Source organism: Myxocyprinus asiaticus, chromosome 30 (assembly GCF_019703515.2).
Source record: "Myxocyprinus asiaticus isolate MX2 ecotype Aquarium Trade chromosome 30, UBuf_Myxa_2, whole genome shotgun sequence".
Classification (NCBI taxonomy): domain Eukaryota; kingdom Metazoa; phylum Chordata; class Actinopteri; order Cypriniformes; family Catostomidae; genus Myxocyprinus; species Myxocyprinus asiaticus.
Window position 1 is genome coordinate 1,870,654 of NC_059373.1, and position 12,319 is coordinate 1,882,972.

General features: G+C 39.5%; 1 protein-coding gene across 1 annotated transcript in view; it reads left to right on the forward strand.

The window, feature by feature from the left end:
* Positions 1-12,319, forward strand: part of LOC127421517 (oxysterol-binding protein-related protein 10-like) — a 62,938-nt gene that overhangs the window by 7,083 nt on the left and 43,536 nt on the right. Inside the window, exon 2 of the mRNA XM_051664610.1 lies at positions 11,474-11,649. Coding sequence (XP_051520570.1) covers positions 11,474-11,649 — 176 coding nt within the window. The remainder of the gene's footprint in view (positions 1-11,473; positions 11,650-12,319) is intronic.

The window sequence follows — 12,319 nt, forward strand, 5'->3', positions numbered from 1 at the left end:
TATTGCATTATTTTATTGTCATATATCTGATAGTGTTTTGTGTTTGTCTCTTCATGTGTATTAATTATTACTCCTAAGGGGATTTTCTCCCCTTTTCTCCCCAATTTGGAATGCCCAATTCCCAATGCGCTCTAAGTCCTCGTGGTGGCGTAGTGACTCGCCTCAATCTGGGTGGCGGAGGACGAATCTCAGTTGCCTCCGCGTCTGAGACCATCAATCCATGCATCTTATCACGTGGCTTGTTGAGCGCGTTACCACAGTGACATAGCGCGTGTGGAGGCTTCACGCTGTTCTCCGCGGCATCCACTAATGTCTAGAAAGAGTAGTGATATTTATGTTCTCTGGTGAGACGGTGATGGCGACGTCTTCCACTGGGGCTCAGGGCCACGTTACAGTGGGGAAGGAGCTGGATTCCATTTCAACAGCCTTGGACATGAAGGAGCTGAGGAATGCTGATCTCCTGGAAGCACCGAAAGGGTTCTTGCAATCTGGAACACACAGATATATAGCCCTTATGTCGGTTCAAGATTTATCATCTGGAACACACAGATGCATGAAACTTGAAGAGAAGGTTCGCTCGCCAGAGCTAAACCATGTTGCTGTAGTTATCTATTTGGTATAGGGATTCCAAACTTGCCATTGCAATAGTCTCTTGTAGTGAGACTTGGTACTTGGTTGATCTTCTTTTGTCTCTCGGATGGACAGTAAGAACGTTGGATGATCTGTTATCCACTCTCTCATAGAGTGAGACCGGAACGGAGAAGTGTTAAAGAAGTGTATCCTGTTAATGACCCTCTGGACAGGGACTCAGTACAAAGGTGTGGTCATCCGGAGGATAGTTTTATACCTTCCTGATGAGGAGGAGATTTCAGTTTGGCGCTTCCTGTTTCAGGGTCATGACTGGCTGCTGGCATCGGAGGGGGACCACACAGTGTGGCTCATACTCCCTTCTCTGTGTGGAACATTTGCTTCTTTGTTTCAGCCTTTTCTACCACATGGGATGTAAACGCTACCTCTGGAATCTTTATGACCATCTTAGCTAGAATGGGGGTTTCATTTTGAACCAATGAGAGGTCTCTTTCCATGTGTAGGTTCTTACATCCTTGTGAGGGGTGTCTGGCAGTTGTCCGAGCAGCTAATCTGATGGCTGTGCTTGAAATTAGTTTGTGTTGGTCCTGCCATGATCCAATCAAAATGGAGCCACTCTTCTTTGCCTTGAAAGTTAGGGAGGGGCTCTGCCATAAACTGACTCCTGGAATATGATCTGGTCCGATTGATCACCACACAGGCATCAAAATCACATCCCTTAAAGCCTGAAACATGCACACCATATTTTTTACAGTACATTTCTGGCAACTACAACTGCTGGTGTTTTACCATAAATTTAACAGATTACTTTTACAGTGTGAGTTTTGTTGTAATTAGTGGTATTTTTATATATATATATATATATATATATACAGTCTGATATTTTTATGATTGTGACGAGGAGGAGGGCATGGCTGTGCCGTAACGATGGACGTCCAACACTGAATCATCCCAGTCTGCTGGGAGAGGGATAAAGAGGAGCCGGGGACGCCAGTTCAAGAGAGAGAGATGCATGCGGAGTTGTGTGTGTGCGTCAGTGTTTTATGTTGTGTTTCAGTTGGAAGTAATTAATTTATTGTAATTAAAGTCTTGTTGAATGTGAATCCGGCTCCCGCTTCCTCCTTTCCCAGATGAACAGAGATCTTTTACAATGATACAAATAAAAAAATAATTCAATTTTAATTGAAAAGTTTGTGAAAACACGTTGTGCAATAATTTGTTCTGTTAGAATATAAAATATAATCTTATGGGCAACAGGCTGCTGAGGACAGTAAATGCAATAAGAATTGTATTTATTTCCAAATATTTCTTCCTTGAAAGTAAAAAATCATTAATGTAACCATTACAGAACTGGAATCATTAAGAGGAATAGGAACCGTGATGGTTAAATTCGAAAAACGGAATTTCAAAAATGAGGATTGTTTTCAAACAGGTTTCCCAAACACTCCCCCTGTCTGCCATTGATAGCCCCGCCCCTAACTCACGCCATTGGTTCAGTCAATGTTTCTGGTTTCAGGCTGGTTAAAAAAATGCTCAAACAAGAGCAATGTTTTGATTGCGCTTAAGAGTCACAGTGTTTACACTTTTCGGGAGAAATCATATTAAGCTGGGAGAAGGTATTTTAACATAACTTTAAATAGTTATTGAGTGGCGCAGTTTCTTCTGTAGGGTTGAACAGTTACACCGCTAAAGGATTTCTGGGCTCCAGAGGCCGTTTAAAAAGATTCTGATGTCCATAAGAGCACATATAAAACCTAAAGCTTATTTAAACAATGCTAATCGCTGTTGGTTTGTTCAGATGTGTGCATGACATGAACAACAAGAGAGCAGACCGTTCCCTGATTCATAAAGCCCTTCATCAAACCACCAAAACATCAATGTTTTTGTTTTCAGTTTAATGATAAATAATGATCTATTCAACACCAACTCGGTTGGTAAATCACATTTCAAGACCGATAACTAGACAAGGGTTAGTTATGAACTAAATTTCACAATCAAGCTCTTCTATGAGCACTTGACTTACAATTGTTAATGCGCTTTCTTAAGGTCCAACAGAAACATTCTTAAGCTATTTTGTAACTATGTTTTGTAGCACTTCTCATGTCTGCGATTAACCACTGGTGTTGTATCACACATTTGTAAATCGCTTTGGGTGTCTGCTAACTAAATCAATCTCAAAGTAAAATGTTTTATTATTAGACTGGAGAACTAGCTAGAAGTATTGAAATTGTAACTCTACTCATGAACTGTGGTCTTTCTTTCTCAAATTACCAGACCTTTCGTGGTTTGTAAGGATGACCTGAAATCTTTTTCAAAGCACATTTTTTTATGTGTAGTTGGAAAGGCTAAAAAAGATTTTACTGTTCTAGTTAGTCTTTCTTGTCCCTGAGGTTTTTGTAGAGAAGCAGGATAATCTTGCATGTGTAGTTTTATTTATTTACTTACTTTAGAGACGAGACAGGTATATGCGCGCAGCGGGTGATGAATTCTGACATTTCAAAGTACTGTCTCAGTTTTTCAGAAAGTTTATGTATTCATAACAAAGGCATGTATGGCCTGTTTTTCACAGTCAGATGTATGTTTTCCACCATTATGAGCTTTCTGAGAGTATTAAAAAGGAAAAGTTCAGTTATGACACATGATGCGAGAACCAATGTTGTTTTGGCGTCAATCGGGTCAACATGGCGCATCGATGGTCCATTTTATAATTTGAACGCAAATCATTTCTGATTTCAGAGCTTTGGTGGAGAAGAAGATAAATGAGTTAATAATGACATTTTTTATTTATTTTGTTTCTGGGTAAACAACTCCTTAACAAAGCAATGAGATGAGAGAGATTACTCAAGTAGGGGTCTAATTCTACAGATGAAGGAAGGTTATGTGAAAGTTCCTGTGGATACGGAGGGCTGCGATCTAATAAAGGAGGTTATTAAAACTGTGACGTCTGCCCTCCTACTGACGGGCACTGGCTCACTGCTGCGGCATCGCCACACGTACAGCTCCCTCGACATCTGAGCGTTCGTGTTTAGAATCTGGTCGTTTTCCATGTTTATGGTCGATTTGTTGACAGTCTTTAATAAATGAAAGTGGATCAACCTGACTCTTGGAGTTTTGGACTGGAACTCACACAAATACAGAGGTCACACAGGTTAGAAAACACTCCCACATACTCGTGACGGATGAGTATATATGAGTATAGATAATAATCAACGATATCAAACCCTTTCAACTAGATTTTTACAGTCTGATCACTTATGACTTTTCGGGATGGGATGAGCAATAGTAACCTAATGGTTGTGCTTGCCTTTGCAAATACCACTAATAATTATTTTTCATTAATGTGACATAATGAGCTAAAATATATATTCAAATACTCTCACATCAAAAGCTCTGGATGGATGACCTACAAGTTCAGAAATGAAGAAGGGCTTGGAGCAAAAATGCCCCTCAAATGCGAAATATGGGGACGGAAAATGCTCTCATAATGAATTCTTCTGTTTGTTTTTTCATTTGTATCCTCTGATATGCAGTAGTTGAACAATCGTGTGATGTGATGTGAACATTAATTGAAGCTCCTGACCCATATCTGCAAGATTTTATGCACTGCTGCCACACGATTGTCTGATTAGATAATCTCATGGATGATTGTTGGTGCCAGATGGGCTGGTTTGAGTATTTCTGTAACTGCTGATCTCCTGGAATTTTCAAGCACAACAGTCTCTAGAATTTACTCAGAATGGTGCCAAAAACAAAAAACATCCAGTGAGCGGCAGTTCTGTGGACGGAAACACCTTGTTGATGAGAGAGGTCAACAGAGAATGGCCAGACTGGTTTGAACCGATAAAGTCTACAGTAACTCAGATAACCACTCTGAACAATTGTGTTGAGAAGATTATCATCTCAGAATGCTATTCTGAGATGCGGGTTGAAGCTGTTTTGGCAGCATGAGGGGGACCTACACAATATTAGGCAGGTGGTTTTAATGTTGTGGCTGATCGGTGTATATACTGTATGTACAGTTGAAGTCAGAAGTTTACATACACCTTAGCCAAATACATTTAAACTTTTTAAATGTACATTTAAATTGTTTAACTTGGGTCAAATGTTTTGGATAGCCTTCCACAAGCTTCTCACAATAAGTTGCTGGAATTTTGGCCTATTCCTCCAGACAGAACTGGTGTAACTGAGTCAGGTTTGTAGGCCTCCTTGCTCGCACACGCTTTTTCAGTTCTGCCCACAAATTTTCTATCGGATTGAGGTCAGGGCTTTGTGATGGCCCCTCCAATACCTTGACTTTGTTGTCCTTAAGCCATTTTGCCACAACTTTGGAGGTATGCTTGGGGACAATGACCCATTTGCAACCGAGCTTTAACTTTCTGGCTGATGTCTTGAGATGTTGCTTCAATATATCCACATAATTTTCCTTCCTCATGATGTCATCTATTTTGTGAAGTGCACCACTCCCTCCTGCAGTAAAGCACCCCCACAACATGATGCTGCCACCCCCATGCTTCACGGTTGGGATGGTGTTCTTCAGCTTGCAATCCTCACCCTTTTTCCTCCAAACATAATGATGGTCATTATGGCCAAACAGTTCAACTTTTGTTTCATCAGACCAGAGGAAATTTCTCCAAAAAGTAAAATCTTTGTCCCCATGTGCACTTGCAAACTGCAGTCTGGCTTTTTTATGATGCTTTTGGAGCAGTGGATTCTTCCTTGCTGAGCAGCCTTTCAGGTTATGTTGATATAGGAATCGTTTTACTGTGGATATAGATACTTGTCTACCTGTTTCCTCCAGCATCTTCATAAGGTTCTTTGCTGTTGTTGTGGGATTGATTTGCACTTTTCGCACAAAACTACATTCATCTCCAGAAGACAGAATGCGTCTCCTTCCTGAGCGGTTTGATGGCTGCGTGGTCCCGTGGTGTTTATACTTGCATACTATTGTATGTACAGATGAACATGGTACTTCAGGCATTTGGAAATTGCTCCCAAGGGTGAACCAGACTTTTCAGAGGTCTTGGCTGATTTCTATTGATTTTCCCATGATGTCAAGCAAAGAGGCACTGAGTTTGGAGGTAGGCCTTAAAATACATCCACAGGTACACCTCCAATTGACTCCAATTAGCCTATCATTAACTTAGTGTATGTAAACTTCTGACCCACTGGAATTGTGATATAGTCAATTAAAAGTGAAACAATCGGTCTGTAAACAATTGTCGTGCCATGCACAAAGTAGATGTCCTAAACGACTTGCCAAAATTATAGTTTGCTAATATGAAATCTGTGGAGTGGTAAAATGTATGTAAACTGCTGACTTCAACTGTACATTACATCACCTGCACATAACTGTATATCTGTCTATAAAATATTTGTCTCTATTGTATATTTATCTTTTTATTATATCTTTATTTGTATTTGTATTTTTATGTCACTATATGTATACAGTATGTTTAAATGTATATATTTGTATATTTGTACAATATGGTTGCATGGTTGTCACCATGACTGTGTGTGTAAGCACACTTGGCAATAAAGCTCATTCTGATTCTGATTCAGTTTCTTTATACCGTTCATGCCATTGAAGTGACTGTAAGTCTATCCCTCACAGCCTCGGTGTCATTCCCATTAAAAATCAAAATGGCTCTAGCGTGAATAAGGTCAATTTCTGTGCCCTACAAAGTAAGGAAAGACCAAGGAATTTTGTATTATTTTATGAATAAATGTTTAAAAACTATCGGCCAATTAATTGGTTATCATCCCTTTCCACCATCTTAGTTATCGTTATCAGAAAAATCCACCATAGGTCAACCTCTAGTCCTTGTTATACATATTATGGCATAAATAAAATTAGTTATAAGATGTTGATTTAATTCTTAGGGTAAGAGGTAATAAATTCTCAATCTTGAAAGAATGGATGAGATACAGGTTACATTTTAAATGGTTAGATTAAAAATATGCCCCCATAATGGGAAATCAAATCCAGTGGGCTTAATTTCTGACCCAGATGACCAATACACAAATTTAAATAAGTCATATTTTGCAGCTTCATACTGAACTTGAAACCTTCTTTCTAGTGCATGCTCTTCAGTAAACATCTATAAAAGAGAATGATTTACAGAAGTAGTTTCCAATGCTATGAGTCATACAGTACATACACATTTTGCTCACCCGTCTCCAAGTGTCTGTGTTAACTATAGGCCACAGATCTACTTAAAATAAATGTTAGTTGAATGAAGCACATTTTTACTAAAATAGCAAATTCACCTTACTCTTTTGATCTAAAAGGTTGTTCTAGGATTAAAGTTTGTTGTTCATATCATTGTATGCATCATTACATGGACTTGAACAGGTCTGACTGTGGGGCAGAGCACACAGAAGTGACTGATGCCCGAAGGCTGGAGATGTAAAGAGCAAGTGAAAAGAAACGTAGAAATAGGAATCTTGGGAGCCTGGGTAGCTCAGTGAGTATTGACGCTGACTATCACCCCTGAAGTCGTGAGTTTGAATCCAGGACGTGCTGAGTGACTCCAGCCAGGTCTCCTAGGCAACCATATTGGCCCGGTTGCTAGGGAGGGTAGAGTCACATGGGGTAACCTCCACATGGTCACAATTAGTGGTTCTCACTCTCAATGGGGTGCATGGTAAGAAATAGTGCAGAATCTCATGTATTTATCCTTCAATGTACATGATAACTCTAGTTTTTTTTTCGCCCCAAAATCCACTATTCTATATCACTAGTCAAATGTAAGTAAATTTGCGACATTGACCATGTTAACTCTTTGATCCGATTTTCCTTGTTGATCGCAAGCCTATATAGACGCTCTCGATGCATGTGTGCTGTGATTACTTCGTGATACTCTTTTAGTACAGCCGAAACAACACGCACCCGCTGACGATGCGGACCGTCCGTGGACAGCCTCGTTTTTCTAGAGATCTTTGCACGTCGAAAGTTGCATTGTGCGAGATGTAGTGGCACGTGGAAATCCAAAGTATTCTTTGGACATAAGACTCATGGAATGTTTTCAACCTTTTCCTCCAATTGTTATGTTGATTACAGTCGACCGATAGTAGATTATGCTGATACCGATAACTAAGGTGGTGGTAAAGGCCGATAACCGATTAATCGGTGGATAGTTTTTCGAATCAATTGATAGATTTATAGAAACTTCTTCTTTCCTTATGTGCACACACGCAGAGGCTACGAGAGTCAAAAATGAGCAAAATCCCAGATGCAGTTTATTGTTCAACCGAAATCCCAATAATAACCAGGAGAAAAAAAAAAGATTTGGTGCAAAATGATGGATTTTCACTATAAACAATCCTAGAATGCACTTACTAATTTAGGGACTCTTCTTCTGAAATTACAGAGACTTGGCTCTGTTAGAATGTTCTGTTTTTACCAAATGAAGCTTTTTATACCAGATTCGCTTCATTATTCACAAGTTATGAAGTTGGAGATACAATAGCTGTTTCTCAATGTGCGTTCTTATGTTCTTGTGGACTCGTTAAACGTCATCATCCACCTCGGAAAAAAATAAAATAGATTTGAGGTTGTTGAATCTACATAAACCAACACATCTCAAATCTCACATAGATGCGTTCTACGTCCTCCTGTCCTTCTGAGTTCACTCTTTCAAGGTAGCTAGGCAAGACCGATTTTTACGAGAACGCAAGTCCTTTCTTTTTGTTCTTAGATTTGGGATACACCCACTGTATGTGCTAACGGGCCGCATTTCCATGTAGTCACATTTTTCTTTTCATGCCCTTACTTCAATTTAGAACAACCAAATTTGCATTTATGTTATGATAAAAAAGGATGAACATTGAACATGTTATTTTTATTTGTATGGGGCTGTTCACAATACACATCATTTTAAAGCAGCTTGAAAGAAAATTTAGCTGTAATGTCTTAAAGTGTCATTGTTTTTATTTCACCTTTAGTGGCCGCTGTTGTACTAGAACCAAGTTGTTCTAGCTGTAGAATCCAGAGAAACATCATCGCCATAGATTTTTGCAGAAACCGATAGTTCCAAAAAGCAAAAGCGATATATCGGTCTACCTCTAGTTGATGATACATTAACATTGTAATAAAAATATTTGTATTAAATTATAAAAGTTTTTAAGTGTTTATTGTAGTGACTCTTTTTGCACCCCGCTGTGTGCTGATTATTTTACAGATAACAAAATGCACTTTTTAATCATTATTTTCCAAGCCTTTATATTGTGACAGCTATGATTGGGTGGTCCAGTGCCACTCTGGCCCATATGTGGTCTTGCACCACATGGATGATGTAGCCGGTTTTTCAGTAGCTTAAGTGCACATTTGATATTGTTCAACAAGATTACTGACACCATAAAAGCTCTCAGCGCTGACTTCCTGAAATGGAAAAGAGTTTGACCTCCTTAATGATCCAGGGTTCAGAATTAACAGGAGCCTGTTCAAATTTACACAGATGCAATGTCGTGATGTAAGCAGTAATTAGAGTGTGTGCGGGTAATGAGCTCATTATCTGTTTTAGTCCCTGCAAAGGGGCAGTGGTGGTTCAGTGGTTAAGGCTCTGGGTTACTGACCAGAAGGTCAGGGGTTCAAGCCCCAGCACCACCAAGATGCCACTGTTGGGCCCTTGAGCAAGGCCCTTGACCCTTCATGGCTGACCCTGCACTCTGACCCCAGCTTAGCTGGGATATGTGAAAACAAATATATGTCATTGTATATATGCAAAAATTTATGACCAAAATAAAGGCTTCTATTCTAAAAGATTTCACTATGCTTAATATCTGCTGGTCATCTCAGTAGCACCCAAACTTAGTGAGCTGCCTACTTAGACAGTGTTTTATTAAATGGGAATCAGCCAAGCGTTCATCAACCAGTGCATCTCAAACTGGCCAAATATTGGCTGATATTTTAATGAAAGTCTATACTTGACTTCAGTTATTGGTGCAGGTTTGAGCTGATAAACATCTGAAGGTTTGATTCTCCAGATTGCTGGTATTTTGAGCTCAGGCAGCATTCAGTTTCAGTCTGAATAAACAGGATGTGTTCTCTTGTGGACTGATAGAATGACGTTCTTTGTACTGAAAATGTAAAGAACACTAGTGTAAATCTCATGAAACCTATCAAGAACATGTTGAGGTCATATTTCAGCCCAAAACTAAAAGATAGATATAAGAAATTATAATTTGTGACATTGTTTTCATGACAATTAAATAAATACATTTTCCCACATTCTCATTTGTGTGTGTAAGTGCTGGTGTTCTTGTGATCCGAATTGTTCCGCTTCAGAGAGAGAGAGAGAGAGAGAGAGAGAGAGAGAGAGTGAGAGAGACAGACCTGCGAGAAACCACAATGACACCAGCCAATGACAGATACAAATCATTAAAGCAGTCTCCTGCTTTCCTTTTTCTTTTATTCATTCTCTTTCCATCCATCCATCCGTCCTTCCTTCCATCTTTCCTTTTACCTTCTTTCCTTCTGTCCATTCTTCCTCCCTGCCTTCCTATTTCCTTCTTTCCATCCATCCATCTGTCCTTCCTTCCTTTCTATCTTTCCTTCCTTTCTTGCTTCCGTCTTTCCTTACCTTCATTCCTGCCTTCCTTCTTTCTATAAATCCATTTTTCCCTCTTTCCTGTTTCCTTCTTTCCTTCTGTCCTTTCTCCTTTATTTTCTTCCATCTTTCCTTCAGGCTTTTCTTCCTTCATATTTTCTGTCACTGTTACCATTGCTCAGACTTGGTGTTAGTGATTTGAACAAACCTCTAACACTAAATATTAAATGTTTAGTGTTTAACTCATCCTGCACCATCAGGCAACAACAGATTCCTCATCAGGCAACAACAGTTGAGATTTTTTTTTTTTACAGTTGCTTTTTTTGATCTTCTATGCCTCTCTCTCTCTCTCTCTCTCTCTCTCTCTCTCTCTCTCTCTCTCTCTCTCTCTCTCTTTCTGTCATACTAGCACAAGCTGTAAATGAGTTCTTCAGTTTTGGTTTTGCATTTTCTGTTGTTTTAGCTGCTTTCATGAGCAGTTTTCTGTGTGGTGTAATCAGGCAGCAGAGCTGAGCTGTGAGTTTCAGTCTCATTTACACCCTTAATTGCATGAGCTGGGGATTTGAGCGGCGGCCACTTGCCAGAGGGATTGTGGTGTGTAATGAGTGTCATTAGATGGAAACGATGATTTGAGCTCAATGCTCACAGAACTCCTTAAACTCCTGTGAGACACGTCAACTGTGTCTTTTCTGCTCGCTTTGCTTTCAAATTTATTTTCTTAAAGAAATAGTATAGTAAAAAAAAAAAAAATGTGTTATTCGTTATTATCATGTTATGGAGTGGTGGTGGCGTAGTGGGCTAAAGCACACAACTGGTGAGCAGAAGGTTGTTGGTTCAGTCCCCATGTTATTAATTCACAATCATGTTATGGAGTGGTGGTGGCGTAGTGGGCTAAAGCACACAACTGGTAAGCAGAAGGTTGCTGGTTCAATCCCCACATTATTAATTCACAATCATGTGGTGGTGTAGTGGGCTAAAGCACACAACTTGTAAGCATGAGGTTGCAGGTTTGATCCCCACAGCCGCCACCATTGTGTCCTTGAGCAAGGCACTTAACTCCAAGTTGCTCTGGGGGGTTTGTCCCTGTAATAAGTGCACTGTAATTCTCTTTGGATAAAAGTGTCTGCCAAATACATAAATGTAATGTCTTCTGAAGCCATACAATCACTTTGTTTGATGAACAAAGTCATTATTCACTCTGAAATTTAATCAAATAACTGATTAATGCCTATATCAGATATGGCAACACATCAATAACACCAAAGCTATTTATGTTGCTGACGTGCTGCCATGTTTAATTTTGATTGGTGTCTCTGTTTCTGTCTGTCTCTCTGCAGGTATTTTGTGTTGGACTCTGAGTTAGCTCAGCTGCAGTATTTTGTGAATGAACAGGGGCGGAGCCAGAAGCCCAGAGGATCTCTCCCTCTGATTGGTGCATCTGTATTGTCGAGCGATGAGGCGCCATACATGTTCATTGTCAGCTCAGCCAATGGGGAGCTCTTCAAACTCAGAGGTAGTTTTAAACTCATATTCTGCTTTGTGTTTTTTTTTCTTTACTCATCCCTTATTTGACATCTTAAATCTCCCTCTAAAACCAAATTCTAAGGCAGCATTGCATGTATCCTCTGTGTAGAAATCAATCTCAGAATGCATTGCGATGAGCTCAGTGAAAGAAATCCATCCAAGATGGCGGACAAGTTGAGAAAAATTCTCAAAAGGGGAAGTAAATCATGAAAAGTTATAAAAAGTTCTAACAGCTCTAATTCATTCTAATAGCAAATGGGCTGTTTTATATTTAATTAGAGTATTGCACTGTTATCCTAGCAACATGCTAACATCAAACTCTGGACCGGAGCGCAGGTGTCTCGAGACTCATTTTTAAATGTTGACGTTCTTTTTAACCTGATATGGTGCCTAAAAACACTGCAAGAATGGCCCCATATAAGATATCTTCTATGTTGGAAGTAGACAGGGAGACAGCTCACTAGGTTGCTATTGCTGTAGACTGTGTGAAGTTGGAACATGAAATAGTTCTGTGTTTGTCAGTCTGCTGGACCATATGGAGAAACTGTGAAGAAATGAAAACTGCGAGTGAAAACAAAACAGATGATACGTTTCACTCTGTAGAACTGCCAATACAGTGTGAAAATGACTGTTAGAGATGTGTCCACTTGATTTGATAC